This window comes from Melozone crissalis, unplaced genomic scaffold (assembly GCF_028551555.1).
Source record: "Melozone crissalis strain CALT ecotype California unplaced genomic scaffold, PUWL_Pcris_2 ptg000002l_1, whole genome shotgun sequence".
In the NCBI taxonomy this organism is placed as follows: domain Eukaryota; kingdom Metazoa; phylum Chordata; class Aves; order Passeriformes; family Passerellidae; genus Melozone; species Melozone crissalis.
Genome location: NW_026535780.1, coordinates 26,431,458 through 26,446,994, shown reverse-complemented (window position 1 = coordinate 26,446,994; position 15,537 = coordinate 26,431,458). Strand labels below are relative to the sequence as shown.

The window sequence follows — 15,537 nt, the reverse complement described above, 5'->3', positions numbered from 1 at the left end:
TGCAGGGTGCCCCGAGCTGGGCACAGCCCGGCCCGCAGCACCGGGAGCCCCGCGCCTCTTGGACGGCGGGGGTTTCACAGATCAAGCGCTTCGTCTCGGTTCTTCCCGGTATAATTGCTGCAGTTGGCCAGGGGCGCCCGACGTCCTCCCCGCCCGGTGGCTTCGTGGTGGAGCGAGGTGTCTGACCTGTCAGACCTCTGACTTAGCCTGCCCCTGGGGTGCTTAGTTCCTGAATGAGTAGGGAAACTGTGTCCTAAATCTGCTCTTGTGCAGGCAAGGTGAGGCCAAATGACCAGCTGAGGTGGTTCCCAGCGGAGTGTGAACGGAGCTCATGCGCTTTAAAGAAATGTGTATGAAATTAACGTCTTGTACAAACTTCAGCAAATTAGCTGGCTTTCTTTCTTACTCTGCCCAGAGCTGAGAGGTGAATCTTCATTCCATGCCCTGCTTTCTCTGCCAAACATCATTAGTGTTTGAGATGCTGGTCCATTAACGCGCTAATTCACTGAGGAGTACATTAGCACAAAGTCCTGTTGGATATGTGCCTACAATCTTAGCCATGCCCTGAAGTATCTCAGCACTCTACGTTTACTGATTTGAGAAATTCAGGTCTTTTTGTAAGGTGGGTGAATTAATTTGGTTTTCTTTGTAAAGCTGAGACAGTAAACACAATTTGTGTGGATCAATCTCAGTCTCTATATATTTACTGAACAATATATCTGTCTACAGAGTGACCCATTACATGCTGCTTTAGTTTGGTTTAGAACATACTCCATTCGTGGTAGATCAGAACGTTGTGTTTGCCATGCTGAGTTGTCGGCAGTAGGAAGGAAGTTTTTAGATAAATTTTGTATTGAAGGTTAAGTGAATGAGATTGTGAGTGTATCTGTGGTAGGACTGCAAAATATAATGAGAGTAACATTTTTACTGTAAGACTGTTTTAGGTGTCACCTTTCAAAAGACAGCCCAAATGCAGCGTTGCATGTTATGAGTGTGCTGCAGTTGTGTCAGAGACAGCAGCAGCGTAGCATTGGTGCACTCCCTGAGTTTGTCTCTTATTTGCTGTTCTGCCTGTGGTCAGGCAAACTTTGTGGTTCTTGTATAGTCAGTTGTGCACCTGTTCTAAATAGGTGGGGATTGTAGATCTTCATTAAAATACATGAACAATGGAGTTGCTAATGGAGAGATGGATCTACTCAGTTCTTGTCCCTTCAGATACTTTACATAATGGTTACAGTAACTGTGTAAATGTGTAATAGAGGATCGATATGTGTGTGTTCTTTTCTTTCTCCACTTCCCATGGCACAAAGACCCTGACTCATTTCAGCCTAACTTACTCAACTGTGCTACAGAGTCACTAATACTAACTCATATTTTCTGTTCTGTGTGTGCATATGTAGGTATAGATGCTGGTCCTCTAAAGAGTGGAAAGCTTTTATTGCTGTTCTTGTGTTTTGGAATTAATAATAGGAAATGTATCAGGCCTTATATCTGTCTTCCAGATGTTTTGATTGCAGCCTGCTCTTCAGCCATATGGCTGCCTCCTTCTCCTTGCTGGTTTTCTTTTGTGTCCTTCAAGGCAGTTTACTCACAGTGCAGAGGTGTTCTGTACCTGACTTTTGTATTTCCCAGTGTCAGTGGTCTACACATGTATTAGATTTAGGGCATCCTTCCAAAATTTGGTTTTTGTGTTGTGCAGGAGTGATGGGTTGAGTTTTAGAGACTGTGGATGGTGTGTAGGCTGTGGCTTTTTCAAATGACTGGGTGGGAGAAGAAGCCAGTAGTGTGTGGGAAGGCCAAGAACTTCTGCTTTCCAGCACACTTGTATGCAGATTCAAAGTCTCTAGAATATGATTAAGAGCTTGGTAGTTTCTGGCTTATAAATAAATATTTGTCACTGTGTGAAGAATTTGATTTAATTTCCTCAAAGTGGGACTGAGTGCAATAGCTGAAAAAGAGGTAAAATGTTTAGGAACACTGTCAGTACAATTATTTCTGATTTTATTCACAACTGTTTGCAAAAATAATGTAGTAGAATCTGGAAGATTAATGTAAAAAGGTGGTTGATTGTTTTACAGAAAAAGATTTAATGAGTGTTTGTCTCAAATGACCTGTGATTTGTAGTTCTGCTTGGGTGGCATCCCAAATTTGGTGGCAGTTGAGAGGAATATGTGAGTTTTAGAGTACTTGAAATACATGACAATAAAAAGAATTAAGTGCTTGTTCTTAAGTAGAACTGAGTTTTAACTCAGCTGTAGTTGAAGTGTTTATTATCTATTTTCATGAATTTCACTGCTAGCTATAAAATAAAATTACAAAAAAAATGCCCTGTGGGATTGATGCAGTCTTCAGCCCCTGGAGCAGGTGGATAGCAGCATGTGGTGTTGTGTGACAACTTGTGGTGGTTGTCAAGTTCCTGAGGACTACAGTGAGCTTCATTTTCTGACCATCATGTAAAACCTAATGTTCAGTTCTAATATGCCTTCAACTGGTTGACTCTGCTTGCCAGGAATTTGCTGTGGTCAGATATGCAACTGACATTTTAAGAAACAATTTATTTATTAGATCTATTAAATCACCTTAGAAGGTCATTTTCTAATAAATTTCTAAAAATATATGGTCATGGTGAAGAAGAATGGGGGAAGTATGATACCATCCCTTCTCTTTTAAATACCATGATTTTCATGTTCTTCTTTTATTTCTTCCTTATTCCAACCCATTCTGTCTTAGTTAATGCTAAACTGTCACAGTCATTTGTTTTCTCATCTCTCCTCCTGGTAAAATATTTCAACTAGCAATGAGTCCTATATTATTATGCTTTTAATTCCTAGCTCTTCACTGTACATTTTGTCTTTCTCCTTACTTTTTAAAGTTTATTTCCATAACTTATTTTCAAATATTTCCTTGCACTGAGTTTTATAATGCCTTTTTTTTAGATCACCTAATGTTTAGGAAGGATGAATGAGGATCTTGGCTGTGGTTATCTCTTCTGCCCTAATCCGAGCTCAGCAGAGTCCAAAGCAGAGACTGTGGGGCAAGTCCTTGTCTCCAGCAAGGAACATGTCCATGTTGCATAACATTTTTAAGGGATCAAGACTATTGCTGGTTACTGGTTAGATGTCTCATAATTCCTTTTCCTTTCCAGAGGCTTGGAATTTGTTCAGATGTGGAATTCCCTGATCCCCTTCCTCTCTATCTTTTCTGTTTGGCAGGACCATTGTACTTGTAATGTAGTAGTGGATGTTTTTCAGTATAGTTACAGCAGGAAGGCAGAGTAAACATTTGCTCAGAGATGGAGCTGCTGATGCAAGCCAGGAGCATATACAGAGAATGCATTCCTTTGATCATGTGCATTTATCAGTTTTATCACTTTTTTTGAAAAATGGTGGTAATGCATGCTGCTTAGAAGGCCTGCTTCAGTGAAAAGTTGCTCATTAGTAGTGCTACGTGGAAAACAGGTTTGTGACTTTTCATGGAGCAAAAGGCACCGCTATGTTTCAAACATTTACAGAGATTTTCATTTGCATTTTCCATTTGCATTTGAAAATTTAAATATAAAAAGAGGGTTTAAATTAATGTATGGGAAATAGTAAGAAATTGTGAGTTTTTTCAGATATTTGCAACTGTAATTCATAGAAGTTTAGGTGTCAGGCACATATTTCCTCAACAGCAATGAGATGCTACCTTTAACAATAAAAACATGGTTTTTATAATTAAAAGAAAAAGCGTTAATGCAGGGTTAGAAGGATCTTTGAATGCTGATACTAGAAAATAAATTATCTCTTCCACTAATGGACCAGTGTGTCTGCAATACAAAATTGTTTCCACTGGGTGGCATTGTAAAACAAGGCATGACATACAAGCATATAATATTTGATAGCACAGAATATGCTGGTATCATTACTTTGCATATTTTGCAATTTTGTGAAGTTGCTTTAGTGTATTCAGGGAAACATATAAAAATATAGGGGCTGTTTCAGGGTTGTTCCTCATCCTTTTTTTCTCTACTTTTCCCCAGTTCTGCTTCATAGTGTTTGGTGGCAGATGTAAGAAGACCTCTCTGTTCATTTAAAGTATAAATTCCTTGATTGAATGTTCTTTATTTAGAGCAATTTTTTTTTTTTTTTTGCATTGCAGACTAGTAATTATAAGAATATCTAGCTAGAGATCTTACAGTAACAGGTTAGGGATGTGTTACTTTTGTTGATTCTTGTGAATTACTTTGTATTTAGTGCTTTTGCTTTTCAGTAAAGCATTGTGAGTGCAAATCTTTTCTTTAATTATGTTTAAACTATATTGAGTCAAATTATTTAAATTATTTCTTTTAAAGCATGGATCTAATAGAGATAAATACAATTCTAGAAAAGTAGCATAGTTTTCTTTATACTGGTCCAAAATATCCTATGCAACTAGGGTTGTTGGGAATTAATGTGGAAAGCTGAGATTTAGTTTATACAGTCTGCATACTTGCTTTCTTTTCTGATATGAATAACTGTGTATGAATCAGTTTTGCTGGGTTATCATGGTGCAGGTGTGTTTATCAGAAATTTGAAAGAGACCACGTATCGTTCTGTTGCATAGCTGCCGTTGACTGCTGCTTCTTAACTGAACCCAAACCGACTAGTAAACCCATTGATACTGGTGCATTAGCCTAACTCTTAAAAATCACATAAACAAAAAATAAAACCAAAAACCCAGGAAAAAAATTAAAAATCATAAAATAAACCCAAACCAAACAGCAACAAATTGGAAAAAAATCTTGACTGAACAACTAAATTAAAACTCATAGAACTGTGTAACTTGAGACTGAATAAGGTGATGATCTGATTGAAGTATTTCTTCTTCTCCATTTATATTAACTTACCTTTCTCTGAATTTACTTTATTAAAAGTCTCTGTTTCTTTTCTCTTTTCTCCTTTATTTTTTTGCACTCAACTGTATTGCTTTTCTCTTTCTTTGAAAGACCGTCAAGAAACCTTGAATCTTGAAGGCAGTAGAAAGGAAGGAATGAATGAATTTCACCCTAATGTAGAATTTTCTATAACCTATCTAAGCATGTGGTATGTGATAGCAGATGGCAGATTTCACTTGGTCACAGTATGGTTTTCAATTAATGGAGAATGGCATAGGTTCTTTAATTGCTTCATCTTGGCAGGGCTATACATATATATAATACATTCTGAAAGCAGTTGGCTGCCTCATTTGAAGTGTTTCATGACAAGATAATACATATTTGTCAGATTTCCTAATTTCAAATCACCTGTGTATTGTATAGTTTCTGAGTTCTGTTTATGGAATTAATTACATATGGCAATAATACAAGGGATTTGGATCTCCTATTCCTGACCCCTTTTATTATTCAGGGCTTATCAGAACTACAGTCTAGAAAAATAAAGGACAGAGAGTTCATGTTCTTCCAGATTTTATAAAGTTTATCACCTTGCAATCAGCTAATCAATAGTTTATTGTTCCAAGAATCTTGGCGAAAAATTGTATATTTACTTTAGGAATCATCTAGTTTGGAGTATTTGGACTGTTTTTAGTTACAGTTCTGACAGGAACAACATAACTAGGGGAGTAAGGAGTGAAAAGTGGAGAAAGGAAGCCTTACCATTTCAGGGGGTTTGTGCTAAAAAAATCTTTACATGTTTCTGCATGTATATTCTAATTTCATAGGATCAGCTATACAAGAAGTAGATTATATGTGCTTGGTTTCACTGATAATAATTATCCTGGATTATATTTGGTTTGGCCTTTAATTGTTTACAAAACATTCATGTCATCTCTTTTGTTGGGAAAAATATCTCTGTGATAAGGCTTGGTTACACAAACAACTTTAAAATGCATTTTCACAATATACTCTATTTTTTTACAGTGTAATTTAGAGAAAACATTCTAATTAATTAAAGTAGAAATTGGAATGAGTAGCAGTCCTTACCATTAAGACAGGTGTATTTTCTTCTCCTTTGTTGATAGTCTAGCTTGTTTTGAAGGGCCATAGCTTGTGGAACAGTAATTTGTTAATTGCAGAGGTACAGAAATCCCTCCTGTGTGGTGAATATGAATAATGATTTGATGTGGGTGGAATTAAAACTGCTGGTTTGCAAATATCAACAGTGATTAGGAGACTAATTGCTAATTACACTGTCATTTTGCAAGCACTTTGTATAGTGTGACTGGATTTTTTATTAATCAGGCAGCATAATCTTGCATAGTTTCCTAAAGCCACTGTTACGTTAATAGCCAGTGTCTCTGACAGCCATACAGGGATTATCTGGTTGTTGAGCTTGTGATAGCTGTGCAGTGGCACTGATGGTACTGCCAAATGAGCTGCTCTTTGCAGGAATTGGTATTCTGCCACAGTAAACTACTTCTGCTGCAGTAGGGTTCAAGTAGATGCTAAAGAAGAGGCAGAAGTCTGAGTGCTGCTGCAGAGAGTTGTGAATGGTCCCTGTTACGGGGTGGGATGGAAGTGAAATACTGGAAATAGATTTTCTCTGTTTCTGAGCAGAAAAGGGAAGAAAGTAGAAGTTGAAAAATTAGGAGCTACAGTCTGCTTTGAGTAGGATTAGCCTTGAGGTGCATATCACATACTCTGGGCTTGAGTGCTCATTATCATAGACTGACAGTTTACCTGTAACTTTCTAAAGGAATTTTGTTGGGTGAAGTTCAAAATAAGTTCCCTGCAGGAAAGCTAAGAATCCTGCGTTGACTATACTGGAGAGTGAAATGGAGTTCTGGTCTATCTGAGACTATTTACAGAACGATAGACTAAACTTCTGCTAATGTATTTTGAAGTGTTTGAACTGCAGCTGCTGCATCTCTGTATAGATACAGAATAGGAGGAAAAAAGCTGAACATAATTTAAATAAAAGCTGCACACAATTTAAATAAAAGCCTGGTTAGTCTTCAACAAATAATCCAGTCCTGATTACTGATAGCTAAGTAGAGGTTTTCTATTTGGACAAATCTTGCTTAAGTGAATGACTGTAGGTACTATGCTTCTTGCCTTGAAGAAGGTAGTATTCTAGAATACTAGAATGGCCACTGAATAGCCATTCTTTGCAACCTCTTTCAATTAGAAAAACTTAGTCTGAAATTTTTATGGTATCTTAGACATTTCTGGAAATTTCAGCTTCAGTGAGTGTGCTAAGAATATGGTGGGGGGTTGTTGTTTGTTTGCTTTTGATTTTTGTTGCAATTTTGTTTGGTGCTTTTGTTGGGTTTTTTGTTTGTTTGTTTTTGGGTTTTTTTGTTATTACCATGAACTAATTCTGCTTTGTACTGTTTTAATCCTTTACCTTGCAAGTGTTCATATAGTAGCTCAGAATTTAAGAGCATGAAATCCACGTGTTTATATGGAATATTTCTTTTGGCTGCTGTTTTCCTAGAGTTACTATAGAGCAGACTTTTTTCCCCCTTACTGTAACACAAAGTAGGTTTGACATTGTTGTTGCCTGTGTGAAGATGTGTGTTTCATCCTGTGAAGGTTATTGATAAATTGGACCTCAACACATGCTGGTGAGAGACAGGGTGGAGGGGTATTGGGTTTGCGTGGCAAGGTTTTGGTAACAGGGAGATTACAAGGGAAGGCTTTTGTGAGAAGCTGCTGGAAGCTTCCCTCATGTCTGACAGAGCCAATCCCATGAAGCTCCAAGATGGACCTGACACTGGCCAAGGCTGAGCCCATCAGCCATGGTGGTAGTGCCTCTGGGGTAGTAAACTAAAACAGTATAAAAAGCTGCTGCACAAGAACTGCAGCCAGAGAGAGGAGTGAGGCTGTGTGAGAGCAACCACTCTGCAGACACCAAGGTCAGTGAGGAAGAAGTGGAAAGAGGTGCTCCTGATGCCAGGGCAGAGTCCCCTGTGGTGAAGACCATGGAGATACAGGTGGTCTCCTCCTGCAGCCATGGAGGCCCCTAGGGGAGCAGAGATCCGCCTGCAGCCTGTGAAGGACCCTGTGCTGGAGCAGGTGGATGCACCTGACTGAGGCTGTGATGGCATGGAAAGCCCATGCTGGAGCAGGCTCCAGGTAGGACCTGTGATCCCATGGGGAGAGGAGTCCACACCACAGAAGGTTTGGTGGCAGACTTGTGACTCCACTGGGCACCCACACTGGTGCAGTTTTTCCTGAAGGACTGGGACCTGTGGAAGGGAGCCACTCTGGAGCAGCTTGTGACAAACTGCAGCCTGTGGAAAGAACTCACCTTAGAAAAGTTTGTGAAGGATTGTCTCCTGTGGAAAGGACTCCTTGCTGGAGCAGGGCAAGAGAATGAGGAGGAAGGAGAAGCAGAGAGGTGCAGTGAACTGATCTCAACCTCCATTCTCTGTCTCCTGTGCCACTGGAGAGGGGAGGACGGAGTGACCAGTGGGAGTGAAGTTGAGCCTGGGAAGAAGGGAGGGTTGGGGGGTAATGTGTTTTAAGATTTAGTTTTATTTCTCATTACCCTGGTCTGATTGGCAGTAAATTAAACTGATTTCCCCAGCTTGAGTCTGTTTTTCCTGTGACAGTAATAGGTGGGTGATCTCTTCTTGTGCTCATCCTCTCTTGTGAGCCTCATGTTTTCTCTTCCCTGTCCAGCTGAGGAGGGAAGTGACATGTCGAGTGGCTTTAGTGGGCATTTGGCATCCAACCAGGGCAAACCCACCACAACAGGCCACTGTAAATGGTAATGGTGATGAGATAATCAAAGCAAATTGCTGCAGTGGCCTTCAGGGTGGATGACTTGCTTTCCAAGTTTATGGGGAAATTTTAAACTATGTATACATAATGTATTTTTTTTCAAATAAAGCATACCTATGCAAGAATTATTTTTAAATTATTAGTTTGAATTTTAAATTACTAAATTGCAAATAAATAATTGTTAAAATAGTCTTTTTCTTTTCCCTCCAGCTGTAGCAGAAGTGCAGCTTCGTGATGATCAATATACCCTTGACCACATGCGTGCTTTTGGCATGTATAATTATCTTCACCTTGATTCCTGGTACCAGGATAATGTCTACTATGTTGATCAGTTTGGAAGGGTTATGAATCTGTCAGTGACTCTGGTAAGAATAAAATCTTTTTTTTTTTTTTAAACCACTGGATTGGAAAAGATGGGAGCAGATGAGATAGAAAATATTGCAAGTAGGATCCAAATGCACAAATTGTGGGAAGCTATTGCCATGAAGATAGGTGGAAGATATTTCAACAAAATTGCATTTCACCAGGAAGAATAAAAGGATTTTAAGTGAAGTTTCTGACTTCTTTATGTTAATAATTTTTCATTAGTATTGCTACAGTGTGTGTTGCAATAGCCCTGTACCCCTGCTTAAGGGGACAGGAGCACTCAGGAGTAGAAGATGCTTGTGGCCAAAAGGAAAAACAAAAGCCAGAGGATTCAAAAAAGCTTACAGAGGTTTTTTAGTGAATTACACATTTGGTATGGAGATTGAAATATTAGTCCCTGACCTCCTAGTACAAACACAGAGCAGTGGGCTGATGGGGTGTTCAGGGTCCTGGAGGTGCTGCCTGGGCTTGGTGGCGGTACTTGTTTATGGGTCAGTTTCTCCACTTGGAAAATAGGTGACTCACTTTCTACACACGTTAGTTATCATGTGAAGTTTGTTCTTTCAGTCCCTTCTGGAAATAGGTTGGAGGGCTTAGGGGGGTCTCTGGTGGTCATATCTCCCCCTTGCAGTCCATGTCCACATCCACTTCTCCCCATTGTTCCTATATGCATGTTGTACTGTGCTGTGCTTATCTCTAGGAGCCAGAACAAGGACATTTGTCCCAGAGAAGTGCAGTCTTACCTCTGTGTGGCTCCTGCCTCCAGCCACATCCTGTTCTTTCTTACAGTGTGTTATTACCAATAAACCTTGGTTGAGTCCACAGCCTATGGCTATCACTGCTGGAGACATACACATTAACTCTTTTCTTTTAGGCTTCTACGTAGTGGTGCATCTACTTCCATTCTGGGCGAGATGGACGTGATGACAAGCTGAAGGAAAGGGAGATGCTTTTTCTCTAGTTGCTTTTCTCTTTCTCTCTGGTATTTCTTGACGTTTGTTTGCTAGCTTGAAAACCCAATTTGTGAATTTTCCATTGCATATTGTATACACGTTAGAATTAGAAATACTTAATCTAGACATCATTTGTTGGAGGCAAAAAGATGCTGGTGGCCATGAGGGAAGTTGAAATAGTATAAGCAAGTTAGACCAAGTCTGAAATTTCTGCTTTTATACTGGTGGTCCTAAGTAATCAGTAATTCTTTTAGGCCATTTTAAGCCATTTTGCTTGGATCCTTTCATTTCCTTTACAAAACTATACTTCATTTCAGAGAGGGAAGGATATGGTTCTATGGACACCACGTGTCTGGCACATACAATTGTAGTGCTTGGGCATTAAGAAAGAAAAGACTGTGTGGAAAGGAGGATGCCTATTGTCATACTACCCGAGTTTGACTTATAGCCCTGTCAGACAAAAGAAAACACAAGGCTATGTGTGGGTTTTTGAGAGCATGTGGCTTAACCTGTGCAGGGTTCTGGGGACAGAAATTACTAGATCAGGACTAAACTAAGAAAAATTCTGAAACTGTAGTTTTAGGTTTTCAGGAAATAAAGGTTTCCAGAGCATGGTAGGATGAGAACTGAAGGTGCAAAATATTCCTTTCCTTTTCATAGTATGTAGCAGTTGGAGACTTTGGCAGACTCTTACTGTGACAAAATAATCTTCTAGGACTTCTTCCAAAACTCTTGAGATCATCTGGAGAAAGCCTTAACAGTGGCTTGTCATAATCTTGTTTTTTGTTTTATCCTTTGAGGTTGGTTAACTGTGGTTTGCTGCTGGATGCCCACCCAAACACTCTCTCACTCCCCCTATTCAACAAGATGGCAAGAAAAAAGGAGAGAAAAGCTTGTGGAAGAGGATAAAACCAGGGAGATCACTTACCAGTTACCATGATGCTAAAACAGACTTGACTTTGGGGAAAAATATTTAATTTATTGCAAATCAGGACTAGTGTAGGATGATAAGAAAGAAGGTCACACAAAGCTTGTACCGGGAACAAGCTCCATTGTTCAGAAACTTGTACTTGCTCCACTGTGTGCTTGAGCAACAGTGTGGATATCTGTCCCCTGTGGGTTTCAGGAGGACAGCCTGCTTTTCCATGGTCTGCTCCAAGGGCTGCAGGCAAACCTCTGTTCCACACCATTGGCTTGGCTGCAAGCTCAACTTTCTGCAATGGAGAGTCCAGTGGAGCCAGCTGGAAGTGGCTGTATGTGCACTGGGCAGCCCTGGCCGCTCCTCACTGAGGCCACCCCTGCAGGTCTCCTCTGCCTGCAGAGGGCACTAGTAAATCTAGTTCTTAGATAGGAGGACATTATGTGTGTAAATCTATTTCTTAGCAGATAAAAGATTTTACAGCAGCCTATAAATTGAGACAAGAAATATTCTTCTCTAGGACCTATTTCAAGGTAATGGCATTTGATTAATATCTGGTGGTCACAAGTTTTGGTTCCACCTGAAGGGGAAAATAAAACTGATTAAGCTGTGAAATAAATAGACACCATCTTGTGCCCAATACATGATACTGTTCTGTTTGGTAAAGGAAACATGTTTGCATATGAATGATTCCTTTGAATTTGTGTTCAGAAACGTCAACAAGGTGTCTCATTACAAATGTGCCCAGCCATATATTAGTCAAATGTATATTAAAAATAGCATTGGTTTTGGACAAATACAGCTTACAATTAAAATTAATGTCAGTCTTCTTTAAAACAGAAGATGGAACAGGGTGATGAGTTCATCCTAAAATCAGAGTGAAAGAGCATATAGGCTTTCTAGCACATCATTATTTCTAGTTCTATTTCTTATTTTGGTTGCAGCTTTGATTCTAATATGACAGTGTGTTGGTTATCATATGTCATGAATTATCCCTGCAACTTTGGTGTTTAAAAAGATGTCATCTGTGAAGGAAAAGAAGTGCATATAACACCTTGCCACTTGCTCAAAATCGCACATAATTGAAAAAAGAAAGTGATCAACACAAGCAGTTCTTCTGTGTTGATGGATGAGGATTCAGGTGGGTTTTTTATGCCAGACTGAGGAAATTGTTACTCTTAACTTGGCTGGAAATACTGTATAATAGCTTTAACCTTCTCCTGTTACAGCTGTTGGACTTTTTTCATTTGGTATGCCAGCAACAATCAGTACTTTGCTTTAAACACCCAATGGGCAGGGTAGTGACAGGATTACTGACTTGAGATTTTTTAATTGGTCAGGTTTTTATGCAACTTTGTTGGTTGCTTGGTGTTTGTAGCATTCCAGTATAGCTGCAAAACATTCAAAGTTTTCTCCTTAAGCAGTTGGACTTGGTTTCATGACCTCAAAGTTCTTCTTGCAAAGACAACTTGGTTTCTTTTTATGCTCAGATAAACAAATTGAAAAATTGTATAGGAAACTCTTTTCACACCTAATTAAAATCCTTAATGAAAAAAATATTTTAATATCTTTAATTTCCAATAAGATTTAGCTATGGAATACTGTTTCTGTAACTTTCAGTTAACTTCAATTCAGAACAACTGTTAGTGGCACCAGACACAATGTGGGAATTCTATTTCAAACAAGTCAGAATAAGAAAGCTGATAGAGAGCAACAAAATCTTTCACTGTTGTGTTTAATGGTGTTAAATACATGTCTCCTTGTTATTCAGCGTGCTGGGTATTCATTCTTTTTTTCAGTTAAAGAGATGTGTCAAATGCTTAGGTATTTTGATTTTTCATAAAAACATAGTCTTGTATTTGTTATTTCTACTTTGTGGGAATTGCCATATGACTTACAGCTTTTATTTATTCCTTTCTTTTTTATTCCTTTATTCCTTTCTCATTCCTAGTTATTTCCTTGAAAAAATGAATTTTTATTTAAAATATTTTATAAAATATCTCATGTTTGTACAGTATTGTCATTTAGCCCCAGCTGACAACTAAGTACAATGCAGCTGCTTGCTCACTGCTGCTCCTCCATCCCCAGTAGGATGGGAAGGAGAACCAGAAAAGGTAAAACCCACAGATTGAGGTAAGAACAGTTTAACAAGTTGTATAAAGCAAAATATAATAATAATAACAACAAAAGTAATAATTATAGTGAAAGAGAGAGAAATAAACAAGGGGAAAAAAGTGATGGACAACACAGTTGCTCACCAGCGCTGAGCAATGCCTGAGCAGTGCTGAAGTTGTTTTAGCCAGTTCTTGCTGGTATAATACATGGCTACAGACTCTCACCATCCCCTCATGCTTCTAAAGCAGGGAGTTACTATTACCCCAGTTAACCACCTAGTGAACAAAGAAACTCTGTCAAAAAGCTAATCTGACACAATGGGATTCTAATCTGACACAATGAGATTGATAGGAGGTTTTGTTTCATCCTCAAGGAAGTCCATCCTTTTCATTGTCAAAATGAGATTAGAGACTGTTCTTATAAATGCCTAAAGTTAAATTAGTGAACAGAAAGGTTGTGAAGAAGATTATTTCCTTTCTTGCCAATCGAAAGGAAATTTTTAAGGCTTTGTAGTAAAGATCATTTTTCATTTTTTTTAGGAGATTGAGTTATGAAAATTCCCGCTCAACGCTGATGAATCTGATATGAGCTTTAGATAGTTGATAATTTTTTATTTTAATTGCATCCAAAACTATTTGAAGCTTACTGTTAAAATTCACTTGAAGGCTGACAAAAGTGTGGTCTTTTGTAGTGTTATACAGTATAGCCCTGTAGTCACTGTTAAGAGGAATGAGAAATAATGCTTCCTCTTTCTGTGATAAGATACAGAGGATTTTGACTTTTTTTTCCTAGGCTCAGTAATCATTGCTAGTTATAATGGAAAACTTTTCTACTTCATAGGAAAAAAATGCCTTTCAGTGAAATCTAAAAATTAAATAAAATGTGAGGAAGCCAAAATTTATTGTGTCTTGTGATTGTGTGATATTTGTTTTGGTTTGTTTGGGTTTTTTCCTTTTAATTCTTTCATTTCTCCCTTTCTGAATGTGTTATAAATTAGCAGAATAGTCCAAGGGGTATAGGGATACAACTGACACCAGAAACTGACCCTGAATGCTTCTAATAATTAAAAATTTGTGAATTTTCCATTACAGGTTTCATAATCTTCTTGTAGCACACAGTAATCTCTAATATTAATTTAAGTAGGCCCAAAAGGCAGGCTATCTGTTTGTTATCTGGTCTTTTTTTGCTGTTGCTTATTAAAATGGTACTTACCCAAATGCAGTTTCTCTTGCTTACCTTTCAGCATGTGTTAAGTGCACATCTGATTTTAGTAACATCTGGAAAATAGGAATGTTGTGAAATACCCTCAAAGGCAGGATTCTTAATAAATGAGGCCGCTGCGCACTTTGCATGCACAGTGTGCTCTCTCTGTGTTGCATTCACGTGCCCAAGTGCAAAGGACTCTTTTGGAGATGGTCCTGTGTATGTATATTTTTGCCTGCCTTATTTCACAGAGCAGAATGAGTAAGTTTCTTTTGCTAGAAGCAGATTATTTTCCCCAAGCTACTGATTGTTTGAGTGAAAATAGGAGGACAGAAGATGTTTAAATGATTTATGGCTGAATCTTCGAGGTCTATAATGAGAGACAGTTTTAATCTTGAATGTTTTCACTGCTATTTCTTGGTCTCATGCCTTACTATGTTAAAGATGGACCTGAGACTAAGAAACATTTTGTGTCACAGAATCAAAAATTACTTGTTTCCCACTCAGGTTGTCAATACAAAAGTACTCTTCTGTTTGTGCTTCCTTTTACATACTTCAAATACTTCAATATCTTCAAAACTGTCTCTGCAATATTTTTCAAATTTTGTTTTTCTATTTTTCCAAGTACATTTCTTTGTAAATATATTTTTATTTTAGTGACAGCAATGCTGATTTTTAGTAATGAGGGAAGAATTTTCCTCTTGTTAAAAAATCCCTCTGATTTGTGGACCTTCAGAAATAATTGTAGATCAACTGACTGGAAATGAGCCTAGTAAAATGAAACAAAATATAGTTTCATTGGTTCTATAACCATTTTTTATGTTTTCAACATGGTCTATTTGTTGTTAGATTAAGAAGATAGATGTGGTTTAAAAAGGGATTATCTCTAAAGATCAGTCAGGCACCTCTTTTTTTTCAGAAATAATTTTATTGGTCAAATACATGTGGGTACACTAGCTTGTAAAATACCTATGAAACCCGTTTTATCTAATTTTGTTTCATATATGGTACAAATATATAAAAAACACTCTGTAAATTAGGGGAAACAACCATAACTTCCTGAGAAATGTTCCCCAAAGATGCAGAAAAGAACAGGAATTGTTTTTCTTTATTATTACTGGAAGACGTCTTTGAAGAGTGCAGATCAGATTGTGCAGTCTATGAATCTGTAAGAGGGACAAGGTGGTGAATATGGTGTGGGTTTGGATTTTTTAAATTATATTTTTTGTTTATTTTAGAATCTTAGAACAGCCCAGATGAAGGGATCTAAAAAGATCCTGTAGTCCGAGCTTTCATGG

At 38.2% G+C, this 15,537-nt stretch overlaps 1 protein-coding gene across 1 annotated transcript in view; it reads left to right on the top strand.

Annotated features, from left to right (window-relative positions):
- NUDCD1 (NudC domain containing 1) overlaps positions 1–15,537 on the top strand; it is a 34,735-nt gene that overhangs the window by 285 nt on the left and 18,913 nt on the right. Inside the window, exon 2 of the mRNA XM_054278712.1 lies at positions 8,894–9,048. Coding sequence (XP_054134687.1) covers positions 8,894–9,048 — 155 coding nt within the window. The remainder of the gene's footprint in view (positions 1–8,893; positions 9,049–15,537) is intronic.